General features: G+C 46.2%; 1 protein-coding gene across 1 annotated transcript; it reads right to left on the bottom strand.

Annotated features, from left to right (window-relative positions):
- Window positions 1-6,431: 6,431 nt before the first annotated feature.
- Window positions 6,432-21,722, bottom strand: CLDN14 (claudin 14). The gene is made up of 2 exons (XM_063442563.1): window positions 21,003-21,722; window positions 6,432-6,474 (listed from the first exon to the last, which is right to left on the bottom strand). The coding sequence occupies exons 1-2, from the start codon at window positions 21,686-21,688 to the stop codon at window positions 6,459-6,461; spliced, it is 702 nt and encodes a 233-aa protein (XP_063298633.1). The 5' UTR covers window positions 21,689-21,722; the 3' UTR covers window positions 6,432-6,458.
- Between the last annotated feature and the right edge of the window lie 203 nt (window positions 21,723-21,925).

Raw genomic sequence — 21,925 nt, 5'->3', positions numbered from 1 at the left:
ACCAAGGATTATTAAAAAACAAACACATTTCCCTTGATACAGTCCATACACACACACACACAGACTGCTGAGTCCTTACACACACAGAGACTGCTGAGTCCATACACACACAGACACACAGACTGCTGAGTCCATACACACACACATAGACACACAGACTGCTGAGGCCATACAAACACAGACACATAGACTGCTGAGTCCACACACCCACAGACTTTTGAGTCCATACACACACACACACACACACAAGCTTCCTCACTAGCAGACAGACAGACAGACACAGACACACACACACAAGTACATTAAGCCTACCTGTCACTGGAGGCTGTTGCTGGCGGTCAGACAGCCATCTTCTGGCCTTTCCAGCAGCAGCATGGTCTGCTGCTTAATGGCAGGGGCGGGGCTTATGTGCGGGAGGCTAGCTTCATTTAGGGCCGGGGCCTGTGCCGGGGAAGCTGCTGAAAACACCCAGCACTGTTCAAGCCCCTCTGTCCTGCATTCCCTTGGGCTGTAACACACTGTTACAGTCCGAGGGAATAGAATCTAACCAGATGGCCAGCAAGTTGCTGGCATTTGGGAGGGTCTAAGGGGGGCACAGCATGATGTAGGGGGGCCATGGCCCCCTCTGGCCCCCCCTTGAGACGCCACTGCTATAATATGCTTACATGTGTATATGTTCTAGACCAGGGTTCCCCAAAGTGTGGGTCGTCGGGTGATTCCCAGTGGTTCGCGCTATCACATACATCCAGGGCCACTGGGGACTCGGGAGACAGACACCAGGAGTGTGCCGGCAGCTTGCCCTGTATGCTACCTGCCCCTCCATCAGTCTGCCCGAGAAAGAGTCCAGCACCTGCGGTCTGTAGCTCTGCCATTGCAACACTCTGGGTGCTCGCAAGACTTCTATCACATGGTCTACAGCTCTGCACCCAGTGGAGCTAAGACTGCACCACCAAGAAATTTATTAAATTTATTACATTTAAAATAAAGGTAGGTCACAACATGCTCTCCCTTCTGTAACCCCTTCTCACCCTGCCTCCCCCACACTGTAACACCTTCTCACCCTGTCCCCCACTGTAACCCTCTCTCTCTCTCTCTGCCCTCCCCTCTGTAACCCCTTCTCACCCTGCCCCCCACACTGTAACCCCTTCTTGCCCTGCCCCCATACTGTAACCCCTTCTCACCCTGCCCCCCACACTGTAACCCCTTCTCGCCCTGCTCCCCCATACTGTAACCCCTTCTCACTGTGCTCCCCCACTATAACCCTTTCACCCTGCCCCTCACTCTGTGGTGTATTTAGGTTTTGTGCTGCTCTGGCACCCGCCCCCCCCCAATTTAAATTTTCCCCACCCCTTCCCGTCAAGGCCGCACTTTGACTGACAGACGCACACTCACTGACAGATGCACAAACTCACTGATAGATGCATACACTCATTGACAGATACACACTCTCATATACACTGACAAACAATGACATACACACACTTACTGATTTCACACACTGATAGACAGACATACACTTACTCGGACACACACTCACTGACAGACTCACTGACAGACGCACAGTCTCACTGACTGACAGACGCATGCAGTGACTGACTGACACATACACACTAACTGACAGACGCACGGACTGACTGACAGACGCACGCACTGACTGACCGACACACACACACACATTCACTGACAGACACACACACTCACACATTCACTGAAACACACACACTCACTGGCAGACACACACATTCACTGAAACACACACACTCACTGACAGACACACACACTCACATTCACTGACACACACACTCACTGACAGACACACACACTCACTCACATTCACTGACACACACTCACTCACATTCACTGACACACACATTCACTGACAAACACACACTCACTCACATTCAGTAACACCCACTCACTGACACACACATTTCCCCACACTCACAATTATTATTATTCTTTTTTTTTTTAAATGTAAATCTACCCAGCCTTCCTACTTTTGGGATAGCTGGGTGGATTTCTCACCTGGGGTCCAGTGGGGCTGCTGGGCAGGGAGGCGTCGGGATGTGCAGGCAGGTGTGTGTATTTGTGTGTCTGTGTATTTGTTTGTTTGTCTCTGTATGTGTTTGTGTATGTTTCAGTGTATGTGGAAGTGTATACACTGCACATAAATGCACACCTGCATTCAAACACCAACATTCACACACATACTCCATACAAAAAACATGCTTACATGCAAACACACATTTTATATACACAATATATCCACTATACACACACTGCATCCGCTACACATGCACTGTAATCAAACACAAACATTACATACAAACACACCCCTGTATTAAAACACAAAAATTATATACAAGCACACCTTCATTCAAACGCTCAAACACTGCTCACAAATAGTACCCTGCAACAATGGGCAAATGGTAGATCCCCAGCTGGCATAGCATTGTTGAAGTTCTCTGACAGATGGGGATCCACCTTTTGGCCACACATGCACTAGAGGGGGGCCCACAAAACATACTTGCACCAGGGCCATCTCTACATTAGTTGTATCCACTGGGATACACAACGTGAGGTGCCTGGATGGAAGAGCGAAACACAGCACTTCTGATCCTGTCTGAGTCTGTAAGTGAGCAGTTGTATGCCTCTAAACCTGATTGCCATGATATTCCATAATTATGCCTCTCTTAATTCTGCCATGATATGCCTAGTTTCTGCCTTTAAAACTGCCATGATATGTGAAAATCAGCCTTTTCAAACTTTGTTCATGCAACATTTCGGATTTGTGTTTATATTTTGTTTATTTGTTTGGTAGTTTTAAAACTACCGAACAACCGCCCACCCCTCTGGCTCATTATTACTACAGGAAATCTTCAATTAAGCGCTCTCTATGTGTGGCCGCCATTCGTATAGCCGAATGCCACATAGGAAATAAAACGGCGGTCATCTTGTTTGCATGAAAGGAGGCAGCGGGACTTGGTCGTCGAGTGTCTGGAACTAAAATCGGACCCTCAACTTCCAGAAACATCAGTCAAACTGACAAACACCTGCTTCCTTTTCCCGAACAGCTAGGAGAGCGCTGTTCGGTAGTTTGGTTCCCATGAAGCAGGAGAACAATCGCTGTTATGAGCCAGAGGGATCCATTCGTGTATTTGTTCAAATGGGACTTCCATGAAATTGGAAAACCCCTGAACCGATCTGGGTGATTTTTGGATATGTTGGTCACCCAGATCGGGGCTATCAGGAGATGTGACATTTGTGGGGGTCCTGTATGTTTTGGGGTGTTTTCCATATATTGTGAAAATTGTGTCCCCTCTGCCCAGAGATAATTAAGTTATTACTTTATCTTACCCAATTATCTCCAGACAGAGAGGAGGGGATTAACTGTACAGGGAGTGTCATTGCTTTGCTCTGTATTACTATTGGTTGTACTAAGTTGTGTCCCTGTTTACCACCAGGTCCAGGGGGGTGTTCCACTGGCCTGGTGACTTGCATAAAAGCCAGTGTGTTACCTGATTACTGCTTTGGGGAAATTCAGCTTGAGCGCTTTATCTACTAGACAAACGGAGATCCTAATGGCGAGCTATAATGACTCCTGCTCTTCGGGTAAAAACTGACAAACCCCGATTTTATGCCTCTAAAGCTGATTGCCATGGTGTGCCAATTTTATGCATCTAAAGCTGATTGCCATGGTGTGCCAATTTTATGCACCTAAAGTTGCCATGATATGCCAAGTTTATGAATCTAAAACTGATTGTCATGATGTGCCAAGTTTATGCATCTAAAGCTGCCATGATGTTCCAGTTGTCTGCCTCTAAAGCTGATTGCCATGGTGTTCATTTTTAAAATATGCATTAAAAGCAAGTGGGTCTCAAAAAATTACAGTTTTCAAAAGTGGGTCTTGGCCCATAAAAGTTTGGGAAGCCCTGTTCTAGACTGAGAGCTTGTTTGAGCAGGGTTCTTTTCAACCTATTGTAAGTTTTTGTAATTGTCAATTTTTTTGTTAAATCTCCCCCCCTTATAATAGTGTAAAGCGCCACGGAATATGTTAGCGCTATATATATGCCAATAATAATAATATTGAATAATGATGACAATGTATTCACCATTTAGTCATTATTTTTTTATGCTTTCCATACTTTCAGCAAGAAATATATTATCACTAATTATTATAATTATTGGCATTTATATAGTCTCAACATATTCCACAGAGGTTTTTTTTAATATTATACAGGTGGGGGAGCAACAAATGAGACAAACTATTTCAAATTATGGCAGGAACAATAAGTTGATGCCCAAACACAACAAATAATAAATTATTAAAACCACTGAAACCAAAGGAGAAGAGAAACCAGTCCATGAACTTTAGCCTCCTATAAGGTAATATGGAAGAAGGCCCGTAAGCTTACGATCTAGAGAGGAAATGTACATAGAGACAAAAGGTTGTGGGGAAAAATACAATTGTGAAGAAACAGAATATCGCGTACACTGTGAAAGTGATGAAAGTATAAATTAGAAGCAATGATGAACAATCACGATATAATGAGTGTGGAGAAAATAGAAGACAATGAGTATACAAGAAGTAAAGTATAGAATAGTGACAAAGAGTTAGGTTGGTAAGAAGCAAGAAGGTAGGTGGGACACTTGCTCAAGTGGACCTGCAGAGAAGGGAAGGTGGTGGTGGTCAAGAGAAGAATGTCCATTGAGAAGTGAGGTGACCAGGTGTATGATCTGCATACGTAGCTGTATCGTGTTGTAACGAAAATATACCCCAACTCGCAGGATTCAACTCGACAAAAGGAAACACAGTGGAGAGATACGTCTACCGGACCTTAGAATGGCCGGACTCGACGTATATGAGAGGAGACAGAGCCAGGAACGATCCGAGGTCAAGGGCACAGAGAGACAGCGTAAACTAGGACTAGCCGGGATCTGGTACACAGTAAACAGCAAGCCGGCAAACAGAACAGATAAGGATAAAGAGATAACGTAGTCAGAAACAAAGCCAAGGTCAATACGAAGGAACACAACTGAACACAACAAGCGCTAAAGGGAACTGCAACAGAAACCACGATAGGGCAAGGACTAAGGGAAAAAGGTGAGTATAAGTACCTTCTAAATTAATTTGATTGGCTCCTGTCATATCCACACCCCCAAAAGGTAAGTGTATGGGGAGTGTGGCATGACAGGGGCCAATGGGAGCCTTTTTCCAATTTAGGCTCCCACTGTTTCTTTCTGAGACTCGCGGCGCGCTCTTGTGTTCTGTGTGCACTGCTAAACATATTCTGACAGATATATTAATAATAATTTTTTTTTTATAATTTTTACTAAATATATATTTTTTTATATTTTGACCCACAATTACCCCATACAGCAGAGAGGTCATTTCAATTTGTTTGAAATAGTTGCATCTGGTGGACAGGAAGAAGCCTTGGTGTTGGTTACCAGCTAACTTTTTATTAGAGCTAAATTGTGGGCTGGGACAGCACTCCGCCTGTCGTTGCTGTCCAGATAGGATAAAAACATGCTAGATAATGAGTGCGACGGTAGTGTGGATCCCGAGATTCCTTTTGTGTTTCGGTCACCCGTGGCCAATTATTGGTGCAGGGTATGTTGAATATATTGCTTGTCTGTGCCTCTCCTTCTCCCCCCCCTTTTCCTGTCTCATTGTTTCCCAGCAGGGTGTTGTCCCAAGGACACTGCCTGACCAGTTTAAACTAGGTGCTTTGTCCTTCCTCATTCTCCCATCAGCCGTTGCTATTGTCTGAACCCACCCTTCCTTGTACTATAGTGCTTTATTCACCCTATTGTATGTAAATGAGGCTGTTGGGGAATTTAAACTATGGTTGCTATGTCTATTAAAGTGAGTTGCTGTTTTAACCTTCACCAAGTGTCGCCTGGAGTTTGGTGCACGGTGGAAAAGATCCTCGGTGATCCCAATCAAGCCTCAGCGACTGTGTCTGAAGTGCTCCAGGGTCCTGATAGCTACGAGGAAGCATACTTGGCAGAAGTATTGGAGCTCCGTCACAATGAGAGCATTACCGTACCTCCCGTATGTTGAAGAGGGGCAAGCTATGGGGGCTGGGAGAGAGACCCTTTTTTGTTAATCTGAACTGGTTTGACAAATATTCCAAATTGCAACAAATTAAAATCCAAGTGGAAAAAAATCCGACTAAAATAGCTGAGATTATAGCTGTGGTGGGTAAGTTTCCCATTTCAGCTATTTTTTTTGATGACATTTTGCAATTTGCATTTGAATCGAATTTAATCTTTTTAGTGAAAAAAAACGCTTGCAGTCTGCGTTGTCTGGAATGAAACTGAGTTTAATCAGTGGTCTCAGATTTCTCTTTAGTATTGGAAAATGGAACAAATTTGCTGTTGCTGCTTTCCCATCACAGCTTGTTCGTCTCGCAAGTCCCGCAGATCCCATGCATGTGCTGTAATAGTTGAATTTATATCAAGTGTAGTCTGTAAAAATAAAAAATTCTAAAAAAATGTATAATTAATACAAATCCAGAATGACAGTCAATACTACCTTTAAAAATGACAATCTTAAAATATCAAAACAAACAAACCAACAGTTTTCTACCAATGGAAATATGAAAAGATGAACCATGAGCTAATGCCCCACAAGTAATAATATTTGGTCTGAAGGCGAGCCGTAATGGGCTTTCCATACCAAGCCTCCATACCGAGCTCACAGGACTCTCCTTCCCAGTATCTGCTCTCCCGGGGCCTGTAGCCCTGTTTGACTTGGCTCGTTGGCGCTACCTGAGCAGATGGCGACGCCAGCTTTATGGCGGTATTAACTTTGCTCCTAGTCGCATGTTGTTCTTTCATGAGACTAACACAATGCACACCTCTCGGAAAACGCTGAGTCTGGAAGCTGCCAGAGGCTGTAAATACCCAGTTCAGTCTCCAAATATAATGTAACAAAAGGGAAAGTAAGACTAGAATTTCCTTAATTCATTGGGGATCGTATAATTAGTCTGTTGGAAAAGTTAGGATTTCACAAATGCTGTTTCTAATTTTTTGTCGCCATTCAGTTCCTGTGAAGTCACATGGGCATATCGGATCTCACGGCAATCCATTGGAAGGAACGTGTGTTGCTGTTGAAAGGATTTGTGCACTTGTTTCCCTGGAGTAGTCGTTAACTCATTGTATGTACACCATCCTCAATGCAATTAGCGGACAGACTAAATTTCCCAGAATTCTCAACCTGTATCCCTCCTTCTGTGGTTATCTGGGCCTGCGTTTTAATCTGTGCTATAATAAAGAAGATTTTTTTTTTTATATGCCTCACGCTGTGTGTGGTTTTCGCTTGAAGTGGAGAAGAAACCCCTCAGGGGCTATCATTGCTATGGGAATATGGGGTTGTTCCACTAAATATTGCTATACCTTTCCCAGAATTCTCTGACGGGCAAAACTTACTAGCCAGCTATTGTTTCCTAACATTTCCGATACTTTTGGGAACTGCAGTGCAACAATAGCTGGAAAACAAGGTTAACAATTGCTGTTAAAATGTTGGTCTGATACAATTAATCTCTGATTCTTCTAATTGCTGAAATGAGGTGTTAACAAAGACTGATATTAATGTAACTATACGAACTGTTCTTTGATAGATTATACACCTTTATAATCTCCCTCTTTATCTGAAGAATCCCAGTGACCGAATATAAATGGATATTATGTACTATAATGCAGTGCAGTATTCTAACCAAAGTTAGATTCTACTCTGTTTCCAACCAATCAGAATACAGCAATAATTCATACCATGGTCAATGATCAGGAAACCTACAGATTATGGCTTGGTATAAATAAGACTTCCTGAAGCAATGGAGGGCAAAATGGACATGCTTAATAGTTTAATAAAAATGTTTTCTTTAAAGGACAACTGTCATAAAATTTATGGTTTTAATGATTTTATTTAACAATGTATGTTGCTGTTGTTGTTTTTTGTTGTTGAGAATATGTAACTTTACGTTTAGTGGCAACATGTTCATCGTGTGCTCTGTCTTCAGCTGGTAAATCTTGTCTATTTGCTTTTATCCAACATTACATAGCGTGATGCCTCCGAATGCCCATATTAAAGGAACACTTTAGTCACCAGAACCACTATAGCAGAACTAGTGAGTCTAGTGTCTATAACATGTATTTGTAGGCTTTTCAATGCAAACTGTTTACATTGTTCCCTAGGGACACCTAGGGGTAGGGGTATTAAGGACTGTGTGTGCTGGGGTAGGGGTATTAACACTGTAGGGGTAGGGGTATTAAGGACTATAAGTGCCCCAAGTCCTTCACTTACCTTTTGTGAGATGGACTTTCCAAGTGTTCTTCAATAGCTTCAGTAGAGCGGCGCCCGGTCCAAGATGGTGCCCGCATTTCTCAACGCTCAGCACGCAATGCCATAGATGTGCGGCGTCTATGTATTCTATGTCTATGGTCTCCACCCTCTACATGAAAGCACTGAACATTCCCCATTGATTCAACGCATTTTTATAAGTAGATGACGATTGCCGCAGCACAGCATGTTGCCGTGCATGCGCAATTGCCTCTTAATGGTTCCCTGTAGAAAGGATTTGATTGGCTGAGATCATCAAGACTTATGATCTCAGCCAGAGGCGGCCCTAGACTTTATGAGGCCTTAGGCGAAACTCAAACATGAGGCCCCACTAACAAATAAGTGAAAAAAATACATGCATATTGTCACATATACACATTGATGCACAGTTTACCTGTGTATGTGCCTGAGCAGAGGCGGCTCTCTAATTAGGCGATTTAGGCGGCCGCCTAAGGCCTCGCGCAGTCAGGGGCCTCGCGGCCGCCTAAATCGCCTGAGGACAGACTGACATGTCGGGTTCTCGGACTATGACCGAGGACCCGACACAGGAGGGGGCCCGGCGGCTTGCCCGGTATGCCGCCGGGTGCGAGGCCCCTCCTGTCAGGCCGCCCGGGGAGAGAGCCAGCCTCAGTCTGCAGCTCCGCCGGGTGTGAGCTGCAGACTGAGGTCTCGCGATCTCCAGCCAATCAGAGCGTTACCGCGGGTTACCACGGCAACGCTCTGAATGGAGATCGCGAGACTTTGCCCATGTGGTCTGCAGCTCTGCATCCGGCGGAGCTGCAGACCGGAAAGCCCACTGGACCACCAGGGAGCCATCCAGGACACTGGTCCACCAGGGACAGATTGACCCCACTGGACCACCAGGGAAAAGGTACATTTTGACCCCATCTCATCCTGTCATCCCCATCTCACCCCCCCTCAGCCCATCTCACCCCATCTCACCCTGTCACCCCCCCTCACCCCATCTCACCCTGTCACCCCGTCACCCCCATCTCACCCCGTCACCCCCCCTCACCCCATCTCACGCCGTCACCCCCCTCACCCTGTCACCCCCCCACCCCATCTCACCCCGTCACCCCCCCTCACCCCATCTCACCCCGTCACCCCCCTCACCCCATCTCACCCCCCCTCACACCCCCCTCACCCCCCCTCACCCCATCTCACCCCCCCTCACCCCCTCTCACCCCCCCTCACCCCCTCTCACCCCCCTCACCCCATCTCACCCTGTCGCCCCCCCCTCACCCCATCGCCCCCCCTCACCCCATCTCACCCTGTCACCCCCTCACCCCATCTTACCCTGTCACCCCCCTCACGCTGTCACCCCCCCTCACCCTGCCACCCCACTTCTCACCACCTTCTCACCCTGCCACCCCACCTGTCACCCCCTCACCCTGCCACCCCACCTGTCACCCCCTCACCCTGCCACTTCACCCTGTCACCCCCCTCACCCTGCCACTTCACCCTGTCACCCCTCTCTCACTGCTACCCCACCTGTCACCCTGCCACCCCACCTGTCACCCCCATCTCACCCTGCCATCCCACCTGTCACCCCCTTTCACCCTGTCACCCCCTCTCACGCTGCCACCCCACCTGTCACCACGTCACCCTGCCCCCCACCTGTCACCCCCATCTCACCCTGCCACCCACCTGTCACCTCCTTTCACCATGTCACCCCCCTCTCACGCTGCCACCCCATCTGCCACCCCACCTCTCACTCTGCCACCCCACCTGTCACCCCCTCTCACCCTGTCACCCCACCTCTTACTCTGTCACCCACCCTGTGACCCCCACACTGTCACCCACCCTGTCACTCCCCACACACTGTCACCCCACCTCTTACTCTGTCACCCCCTCTCACCCTGCCACCCCACCTGTCACCCCCCTCACCCTTCCTCCCCTCTCACCCCACATCTGACCCTGTCACTCACCCTGCCACCCCACCTGTCACCCTCTAATACTGTTACTCCCTCTCACCCTGCCACCCCAACTGTCACCCCCCTCACCCTGCCTCCCCTCTCACCCCACATCTGACCCTGTCACTCACCCTGCCACCCCACCTGTCACCCCCTCTCACCCTGCCACCTCACCTGTCACCCCCTCTCACTCTGCCACCTCACCTGTCACCCCACCTCTTACTCTGCCACCCACCCTGTGACCCCCCACACTGTCACCCACCTTTCTCTGTCACCTTACCCTGTCACTCCCCACACACCGTCACCCCCTCTCACTCTGTCACCCCCTCTAACACTGTCACCCCCTCTCACTCTGTCACCCCCTCTAACACCGTCACCCCCTCTCACTCTGTCACCCCCTCTAACACTGTCACCCCCTCTAACACTGTCACCCCCTCTAACACTAGGTCTCCCCCCTCTAACACTAGGTCTCCCCCCTCTAACACTAGGTCTCCCCCCTCTAACACTAGGTCTCCCCCCTCACACACTAGGTCTCCCCCCTCACACACTAGGTCTCCCCCCTCACACACTAGGTCTCCCCCCTCACACATTAGGTCTCCCCCCTCTTACCCTGTTGCCCCCTCTTACTCTGTCGCCCCCTCTCTCTCTGTCACCCTCCCTCTCATGCTGTCACCCTCCCTCTCATGCTGTCACCCTCCCTCTTTCTCTCCCCTCTTACTCTGTTACACCCCTTACACAAATGTAACCCTCTCACACTAATGTCACCCCCTCTTACTCTGTCACCCCCTTACACTAATGTAACACTCTCACACTAATGCCACCCCCTCACACTATGCCACCCCGTCACACTATGCCACCTCCCTACACACTCTGTCACCTCTCTCCACACACTCTGTCACCTCTCTCCACACACTCGGTCACCTCTCTCCACACACTCTGTCACCTCTCTCCACACACTCTGTCACCTACCTCCATACACACTATCGCTCCCTCTAAACACACGGGCACCACTCTGCGCACTCTGGCACCCTCCTGCTCTTTTACACTCACCCTGCCACAGTTACTCCTTTACTCACCCTGTAACCCCTAAAGGCAATCATTCTACACACTGTCATAAAACATAGCGTCGCCATGAACTTAATAAAGGCCACAGGCAGTACACAAACATACACATGCTCAGGGAAACATACATACATATACAAAGATACTCACTGGCAGACACACACTCTCAGGCACACACAGGTAGACAATGCAACAATGTATACAAAGACTAGTTCTCTATATCCAGTACTGCAAGCTTCCCCTTCAATATATCTACGGCTTCTTATACACACACACAAGTCAACTGCAATTTTTTTCCAATAATGGTGTTAGTGGGGGCCTCATGTATGAATTTCGCCTAAGGCCTCGCCAAGTCTAGAGCCGCCACTGTGCCTGAGAGTGTGTCTGACAGAGAGTATACTTGTGTGTGTGAATGTATGTCTCTGTGAGCATGTTTACATTTTTGCCTATGTGTATGGGGTAGCTGCTTGAAGTGTGTTGGGTGTATGGGGACCTGCCTGTAGCCATGGGCTTCCGCAGGAATCTTTCCAGCAGGGGGCATAATTGTAATGACATCCATGCTTTGTCCCTTTTTTACAGTGTCATGAAGGGGAGGAGCATAGTCATTATCCCATAAAGTCAGGGAGAATAAAGTTTTCACAACTATGGTGTCAGGAATACATGTTTATATTCCTGACACTATAGTGTTCCTTTAAATCAAGAGTGTGTACTGGCACTCTTCCATCCAAATAGGTGCTGGATATCTAGGTAGCCCACTTCAACTACCTCAAAACGTATATACAAATAAGCTTATGATACCGCACTCAAACTGGCTTAAGGGAGATATTTACAAGTATATATAGTAACACGAATATTCGTTTAGAAAAACTCCTGTGGTCATTTCTCAGAAAAACACACCAGACATAAATAAAAACCCCAATAAAGTCCGACAATATCAGTCATAATGTTGCTTAATCACACTGTGTAGCTGAGAGTCCTCCATACAATTAGGACAACATTTCCTCCTGGTAAGGAGACATTTTATTAGTAGGTGAAAAAATATAAAGGTAAAAAATATATATATATTACTCGGGCTGCGAGCTCGGGATCCAATGCTCCCTTCGAGGGCCATCCAAGGGTGCATTGGATCCCAAGCGCGCAGCCCGAGTACCCCACCGACCTCAACAGCGAGATCTTCTACGTTGGACCTAAAGAAATACCAGCATCCTAAATCAGCATTCTAAACAGGAACCTTTTTGTATCCAGAGGCTTGAATAAGCCACAACTTTTTACCTTGTGCAAGATTGAGATCAGCAGAAAATACTGGTGAGATCTACCCATGTAGTGTTGATACAGGACATGTATTTGGTATACACACTAGGACTGTTAATATTTTTCATTTTTTCATTTTTCCTTTTTTCTTTTGTATATTTTTTTGTACTTTTTTATATTTTTTACCTCTCTATTTTTTAACCTACTAATACAAGGTCTCCTTACCAGGAGGAAATTTGGTCCTAATTGTATGGAGAACTCTCAGCTACACAGTGTGATTAAGCAACATTATGACTGATATTGTAAGACTTTATTGGGGTTTTTATTTATGTTTTGGTGGTTTTTTTTTGTGAGAGATGACCACAGGAGCTATAGTGGCATGAGGTGTATATTACTGATTGTATATATCACAGTAGCTTAAATCATTATTTGCCAGGACATGGCAATGGAATAAAAATTGAGCATTTTTTCTAAATGAATATTCGTGTTATTATATATACTTGTAAATATCTCTCTAAAGCCAGTTTGAGTGCGGTATTATAAGCTTATTTGTATAGTGTTCCTTTAAGCAAATTAAAGGAACATTCTGGTCACCATAACAACTTAATCTAAATGAACATGCTATGATGAAAACCCCTGTGTGCTCTCTTTCCTTTAAGGGGTTAAACCGCTCTCAAATGGTTTAACCCCAAAGGCTTCCTCCAGCTCCAAATCTCCAGGTCGTTCAGTGGTATTCAGCTTCTGAAACGGAGTGTCACAGATTGGCTAGAGTGGTCAGTTGACGCTTTAAGCCAATTGCTAGATCCCAGTTCATAAAAATGCTTTACTTTTTTATGAATGGGCAGCTACTGATTGGCTTAGAGTGCCAGTTGACCGCTCTAGCCAATCAGTGGCACCCCTACCCAGCGGCACTCTGTGCTTCCTGACACATTAACGTGAAGTGAACACATTAACACTGATATTTTATTTTTACCTGGGGAGATAAGAAGTTCCAAAGTTTCCCTGCCAGGCCCAGGTACCAAAGCCTTATGATGTGGTGTCCAGAATAAAGTGGAGGGTTCAGTTCACTTGTCCTTCCTGCTCCAATCTCCTTTTCTTCTCCTTCATTTGACACAGTCTTCTTTTTCTTCTGACACTGTCTTCTCTCCTCCTTGGCTCCTTCTGCTCCTTTACCTTTCTGCTACTTTCTGTTTATTTTGCTCCTTGCAGACCATTTCTGCTCCTTCTCCTACTTTACCTTTGTGCTCCTTGCTGTCTCTTTTTGGTCTTTGCTACCCTTTTTCTGCTCCTTCTCCTACTTTACCTTTGTGCTCATTCTGTTTCGTTCTGTTTCTTATGTCCCTTTCTGCTCTTTGCAGACCCTTCCTGCTCATTGCTGCCCCTTCCTGCTCCTTGCAGACACTTCCTGCTCATTGCTGCCCCTTCCTGCTCCTTGCAGACCGTTCCTGCTTATTGCTGCCCCTTCCTGCTCCTTGCAGACCCTTCCTGCTAATTTCTGCTCCTTCTCCTACGTTATGTTTGTGCTCCTTCTGCCCCTTCCAGCTCATTGCTGACTCTTTCTGCTCCTTGATGTCCCTTCCTGCTCATTTCTGTTCCTTCTCCTCCTTTACCTTTGGGCTCCTTCTGTCCCTTCCTGCTCCTTGCTGCCATTTCCACCTCCTTGCTGAACCTTTCTGCTCCTTCTACTTTACCTTTGTGCTGCTTTCCTTCCAGCTCCTTGCTGACCCTTTCTGTCCCTTGCTGACCCTTCCTGCTCCTTGCTGACCCTTCCTGCTCCTTGCAGACCCTTTGTGCTCCTTGCCTCCCCTTCGTGCTCCTTGCTGCCCCTTCGTGCTCCTTACTTCCCCTTCCTGATCCTTGTTGCCTCTTCCTGCTCATTTCTGTTCCTTTGTGTTCCTTCTCCTACTTTACCTTTGTGCTCCTTGCTGTCCCTTCCAGCCCCTTGATGTCCCTTCCTGCTAATTTCTGTTCCTTCTCCTTTATGCTCCTTGCTGACCCTTCCTGTAGGCTGTAACCCATCCCTCACTTACCTGATCTGTATGCTGCACCACCCATCTCTCACTTACCTGATCTATAGGCTGTCTCTCCCCTCCCTCCCTCCTCCCTCACTTACCTGATCTGTAGGCTGCCCAACCATGCCTCACTTCCCTGATCTATAGGCTGCCCCCCCCATGCCTCACTTCCCTTATCTGCAGGCTACCCCCCATGCCTCACTTCCCTGATCTATAGGCTGCCCCTCCCCATGCCTCACATCATTGATCTATAGCTTGCCCACCCATGCCTCACTTCCCTGATCTGTAGGCAGCCCCCCATGCCTCACTTACCTGATCTGTAGGCTGCCCACCACATGCCTCACTTCCCTGATCGGTAGGCTGCCTCCCCATCCCTCACTTACCTAATCTGTAGGCTGCCCCCCATCCCTCACTTACCTGATCTGTAGGCTGCCCCCCCATCCCTCACTTACCTGATCTGTAGGCTGTCCATGGAGTCTAGGAGTTGCTGGTTGCATGTGCTGCTCGCCTGCGGATGCAGTCAGCAGAAAGAAGCAGGGATAAGATGTAGCTTCCTATCCCTGTCTCTCTCCATACACAGCGCCACCTACTGGCCGCACTGTATTTTCAATCTCGCACGAAAAATAGCAGAACAAACTGAAAAATCCAGGGAAAAATCCAAGTCCCCCTCCCTGGCCCCCTCCCCCCCCCCTCTGGGGACACCCATGACTGTAGCCTTTGTGCATTGTGTTTATGGCAAAACTATGTTTCTTGACTGTGTGTGTATGATGAATGTCTTCAGCTGGTTACTGTGACAAGGTGAGTAAAGGGGTACCAGTGTCAGGGAGAGTGTGATAGGGCGAAGGGAGTATGACATTGTTTCTCTCTCACAACCCCAACTCACAATGGATAAGTGGGGTTGTGAGAGAGAATGAGGGACAGGGAGTATGACATGGTTTGATGTGGGAGTGTGACAGGGCGAGTGGAGTTAAGTGTGTCAGGGCAATTGTTGCATGGTAGGAGGGACGAGTGTGACAGGCTTAAGGGGGGTTAATGTGACAGGGGAGGTGTGGCAGAGTGAGGGCAGGTGAGTTTAGAGGGGATGAGATTAACAGGATTAGGAGTGGTTAATGTGAGTGTAGATGCAAGGAGAGGCTGACAATGTGGGGGGTGATGACAGTGTGTCTGGAGAGGCTGTGTGTGTTAGGGTGATGATGATGATGAGAGGGAAGGCAGGGGGTGATGATGAGAGGGAGGGAGGGGGGTGATGGTGAGAGGGAGGTAGGGGGTGATGGTGAGAGGGAGAGAGGGGGTGATGGTGAGAGGGAGGGGGTGATAGTGAGAGGGAGGGGGGGTGATGGTGAGTGATGTTGAGGAAGGCGGTGTTATGTTGAGGGAGGGGGTGATGTTGAGGGAGGGGGAGTGATGTTGAGGGAAGGGGTTTGATGTTGAAGGAGGGGGGTTGATGGTGAATGAGGGGGGTTGTAATGAGGGGGGTTGTAATGAGGGAGGGTGAGTGATGGTGAGGGAGGGGGGTGATGCTGAGGGGGTAATGGTGAGGTGATGCTGAGGGAGAGGGGTGATGATGAGGGGGTGATGGTGAGGGGGGTGATGCTGAGGGAGGGAGGGTGATGGTGAGGGGGGTGATACTGAGGGAGAGGGGTGATGTTGAGGGAGAGGGGTTGATGGTGAGAGGGGACTACATACCTTTATTCCCTGGTGGTCCGGTGGCCATTACATCCGGTCTGCAGCTCCACAGAGCTGCAGACCATTTATCTGGTGAGACCCGTCAGAGCGTTGCCTTGGTAACCCGCGGCAATGCTCTGATTGGCCAGTTATCGTCTGATGGCTGGCCGGGCAGACATGAGGGGCCTCACACCCAGCGGCATACTGAGCAAGCCACTGGATCCCCTCCTGGTGTCGCGTGCTCGGTCTGCCCTCAGGCGGTTTAGGCGGCAGCGAGGCCACAGACAGCGTGAGGCCTTAGGCAGCCGCCTAAACCACCTAATTAGAGAGCCGCCCCTGATCTCCGCCATGGATGTGCAGCCAGCCAGGGTTAGACCAGCGCGGCGTGGGAGAAAAGATTAATAAAATCATCCTTAATCTCAACAGAGAGGGGAGCCAGGGACCTAATACATATAAGTACATGCTTATATTCCTAACACTATAGTTAACCGCTTTACAGAGAATCAGGGCTGCCATCAGAAATTTTGGGGCCCCTGACAAAGCACAAGGTCTGGGCCCCCCCCGCCCCCTCCCACGCCCTACCTAGTCCGCTGACAATGATGCAGGACTGAATGTGGTGTGTATAGTGGAAGTGAATTAGAATGTGTGTAATGGATGTAGTGTTTGTGTGTATTAGATACTGTTTGTGCAGTGAATGCAGAGTGTGTGTTTGTGTAGCGGATGCAGTGTGTATAGTGAACGCAGAGTGTGTTTGTGTAGTGGATGTAGTGTTTGTATGTACTAGAATGTGTTTAGTGGATGCAGTGTCTGTAGTGGATGTAGTGTGTGTATTAGACGCAGTGTCTGTGTATAGTGAATGCAGAGTGTTTCAATTTGTGGTGGATGTAGTGTGTGTACTGTGAATACAGGATGTTTGTGTAGTGGATGCTGTGTGTACAGTTAATGCAGAGTGTGTGTCAGTATAGTGAATGCAGAGTGTGTGTTAGTGTGTAATGAATGCAGAGTGTGTGTTAGTATGTAGTTAATGCAGAGTGTGTCAGTGTAATGAATGTAGTGTGTGTGTTAGTGCAGTGAATGCAGAGTGTGTGTAAATGTGTAGTGAATGCAGAGTGTGTGTTAATGTGTAGTGAATGCAGAGAGTGTGTTAGTGTGTAGCGGATGCAGAGTGTGTGTTAGTGTAGTGAATGCAGTGTGTTAATGTGTAGTGAATGCAGAGGGTGTGTTAGTGTGTAGCGGATGCAGAGTGTGTGTTAGTGTAGTGAATGCAGAGTGTTAATGTGTAGTGAATGCAGAGAGTGTTTGAGTAGTGGATGTAGTGTGTGTACAGTGATGTAGTGTGTGTTTGTGTAGTGGATGTAGTGTTTGTATGTACTAGATGAAATGTGTTTAGTGGATGCAGTGTCTGTAGTGGATGTAGTGTGTGTATTAGACGCAGTGTCTGTGTATAGTGAATGCAGAGTTTTTCAATTTGTGGTGGATGTAGTGTGTGTACTGTGAATACAAGATGTTTCTGTAGTGGATGCTGTGTGTACAGCTGATGCAGAGTGTATGTTAGTGTAGTGAATGCAGAGTGTGTGTCAGTATAGTGAATCCAGAGTGTGTGCATAGTTTAGTGAATGCAGAGTGTGTGTTAGTGTGTAATAAATGCAGAGTGTGTGTTAGGGTGTAGTGAATGCAGAGTGTGTCAGTGTAATGAATGTAGTGTGTGTGTAAATTTGTAGTGAATGCAGAGTGTGTGTTAATTTGTAGTGAATGCAGAGTGTGTGTTAATGTGTAGTGAATGCAGAGAGTGTGTTAGTGTGTAGCGGATGCAGAGTGTGTGTTAGTGTAGTGAATGCAGAGTGTGTTAATGTGTAGTGAATGCAGAGTGTGTGTCAGTATAGTGGATGCAGTGAGTGTGTTAGTGTGTAGTGTATGCAGAGTGCATGTTGTATTAGTGAATGCAGTGTGTGCATTGTATTAGTGTATGCAGTGTGTGTTGTATTAGTGTATGCAGTGTGTGTGTTGTGTTAGTGTATGCAGTGTGTGTGTTGTATTAGTGTATGCAGTGTGTGTGTTAGTGTATGCAGTGTGTGTGTTGTATTAGTGTATCCAGTATGTGTGTTAGTGTATGCAGTGTGAGTTGTATTAGTGTATGCAGTGTGTTGTGTCAGTGTATGCAGAGTGTGTGTTGTGTTAGTGTATGCAGTGTGTGTTGTGTTAGTGTATGCAGAGTGTGTGTTGTGTTAGTGTATGCAGTGTGTGTTGTGTTAGTGTATGCAGTGTGTGTTGTGTCAGTGTATGCAGAGTGTGTGTTGTGTTAGTGTATACAGTGTGTGTGTTGTGTTAGTGTATGCAGTGTGTTGTGTCAGTGTATGCAGAGTGTGTGTTGTGTTAGTGTATGCAGTGTGTGTTGTGTTGGTGTATGCAGAGTGTGTTGTGTTAGTGTATGCAGAGTGTGTGTTGTGTTAGTGTATGCAATGTGTGTTGTGTTAGTGTATGCACCCGCGGAGCGTTGCCATGGCAACCGGGTCTCGCGAGAGTTATTAGCAGAGAGGAGAAGAGGAGAAGCAGTGTGCTGCCTGGGCCCCCTCTGCGGTAACAGGGAGCCAGGGGCCCGCGGCTGCACACATAGATCGCGATATTCGCTATCTATGTGTGCAGAGAGGGAAAGTGGGGCCCAGGACTGCCAGAGCAGTCCGGGCCCCCCAGGGCCGCCGGGCCCGTGACAACCGTCATGGTTGTCACCCCCTGATGGCGGCCCTGCAGAGAATTGTTGAGAATTTACCAGAAATTGTAAATGTAAGACCATTGTAAATTGTAATTTAGAATTTCATATTTGCACTGTTAATAGCTTTCTTTACCATGCAGGAGCTTTCTGTGTGTGATTAAAGTTCAATTACCAGAGCAGAAGAAAAAAATTGTTCTAAAGTGAGTTAACATCTGATTGAAAATGAAACTTTCATGCAGTCTTTGTGAGACACAGCCAGGGGAGGTGTTGCTAGGGCTGCATAAACAGAAACAAAAGTGAGTTAACTCCTAGATGGCAGATAATTGAGCAGTGAGACGGCAGGGGCATGATCTGTACACCAAAACTGCTTCATTAAGCTAAAGTTGTTTTAGTGTCTCTTGAACACAATCTTTATGTGTTTTTCAATGTTTTATTTATTGGTGACATTTCCAGAGAAGTGATGTTCTACTTTAAAGGTGAATTCCAAATTAGAGTTCTGGGGAATCTGAACTGAAATTATATATTGTGTTTTGATCAATACTAAAAATGACCCTCTTGCATATGTTGTGTGCAGTATTTATATGTCTTCTTGTACTGGGGATGGGAAGGCTTGAGTCAAATGATAGATTCATCGTTCTATTAACAGGAAACAAATACCGCAGATTACGACAAATCTGAGGATATGATTAAGAACCAATTCTCCCCCAAAATAATGAGTGGTAAAATATTTCAACCTCATGTTACCAGACATATTGAGATTAACGTGATGTCTCTACAGGTGCCAGGACAATTAAAACAAACATTTCTGTTCCGTTATGACACTAGGGCGTAAGAGACAAATAATTCCATATTAGTTGAAATTTTCAAGGACAGTTTATTAGCTTTAAAAATTGCATTGGAACCCACTATTTAACCTCTGCATCAACATCAACTTGTTTCTTTAACAGAGTAACACTTACCTGAGTCAAGGACCAATTCACAATATCCACCTGTCACGTCCGGTGTGTCCCCGGAGCAAAGCATCTTTCGTCAGCAGCTTACACATAAAAACACTATCAAGTGCTGACTCTACTTCTAAATTCTGACCGCAAGCAACAATATATTCTTCCCATAGACTTTTGAAATCAACAGCCTTGATAGAGTTATAAGATTTTTTTTATATATATACTCAGCCACAGAGGTCACAGGGCAAGAAGCAGCACAAAATAAATCATAACCCACCCAAGGCTGCTCGCCCTGTGATCCTTGTAGCTGAAGGTAAATAGAGAAACAAAGAAGCGGAGGTTGGTTTTTTTTTTTTTAAACTCTTTTCAAGGCTTTCTTGAAATATTACATACATTGATTTTCTGAGTTTCCCACAGAGTTAGCCCATATAAATAGAAAACAGTAAACCAAATTTGTATTGTCTGTCTGTCTGTAAATTGTATGTTTTAAAATCTTTTGCAATATTAAAGTCACACAATTGCCTTAAAATAATTAGAGAATTTAGATGTTTACTGTTTAAAGAACGGCAATAATTATTCCCCCCCCAAAGACAGTCATTCATACTACACAACAACGTTTTGTAATGTATAAACACAATATATTTGTATTTTATTGAACCTTTGCAAACAAAGAATTTTAAAACAGGACAGAACATCTAGTCCAGGCATAGGCAACCTTCGGCACTCCAGATGTTTTGGACTACACCTCGGATGAAACTTTGCCAGCATTATGGGTGTAAAAGCATTATGGGGCATGTAGTCTACAACACCTGGAGTGCCAAAGGTCGCCTATTCCTGATCTAGTCTGTCAGCAAGCAACAATATATTCTTCACAAATCAAATTCTGTCCAGTAATACAGTTTTAAAAATGAAACATTCTGTACATCATATTTACAAGTCTTTCTTGCTCTATATTTATTTCTGTAAGTTCTAGAAAGTAAACATTGAATTATAAGATTTTACAAATCTAATATCAGTGTGTGATATTAAATAGTTATTGCACATAAACGACTCATTGCGCAATTAGTTTGCCGTTAGACATAGTCATTGATATTATACCCGTGGTTTGAAGCAGATGACCAAGACGGAGAATGGTTACTCTTGTGGACAACTGGTGGACCCCTTGGTGGATGCATTCTTGTGTTGTACGGAGGGTGGATGTATGGAACTTCTTCAGTGTTGCCCTGACATGAGGAGATCAGTAATATAACCCCTCCAATTACTGATAGCCCACCAGAGAGGAAACCAACGTAGAGTGCCTGGCCAATCTCATATTTCATGCCAAACGGGAGTGCGGGATTGTAGAAAGCTTGGACAACGTCACTGGTAGTCCATGCCACAGGAATCAAGCAAAGAAGGCCAGACAAGATAAAGCAAGCTCCCCCAAGAATAGCTATGAACTTTTTGGATGCTGAACCTTTTGCACATTGAGTACACTTCATGCCAAAGACTGACACAACACACGATAATATGGAAAGAACACAAGATGACACCATCATGGCTCGAGCAACTTGTAGGTCAAGAGGAAGAGCTAGCTGAGACTGGTGAACCTGACATTGGTAAATGCCAGTGCTTTGCCACACGCACTCCATCCACAGACCTTTCATGTATGCCACAGCAGTAATGATGTTGGTTCCCACATGAGCTGTTTTCCACCAGTGAGGTAGCACGGTGGCCACGACTGTTCCAGCGAACCCAAGTAGGGCCACTGAAAACCCAAGTAGCTGGACGGCCATGCTTGCCATATCTTATCCTTGTCTTTGTAGACGAGTTACTGTTTCTCAGCACCAGACTCGCTAATCAATTCCTTTGAAGAGCTTTATCTGACAGGTTCACATTAGCACATTGTAGTAATAGCACAGCAAATGAACTGGGAAGTTAAATATTATCTGAATGAATAAACTGAATAGCCAATAAGACGCGGGCTACAAGTAGTTTCTTTTTTTTTTAACTCAATAATTAGCATTTTTATTGCAGTAACT

The sequence above is a fragment of the Pelobates fuscus genome, chromosome 1 (genome assembly GCF_036172605.1).
Source record: "Pelobates fuscus isolate aPelFus1 chromosome 1, aPelFus1.pri, whole genome shotgun sequence".
Classification (NCBI taxonomy): domain Eukaryota; kingdom Metazoa; phylum Chordata; class Amphibia; order Anura; family Pelobatidae; genus Pelobates; species Pelobates fuscus.
This window is presented reverse-complemented; position numbering and strand designations above follow the sequence as displayed.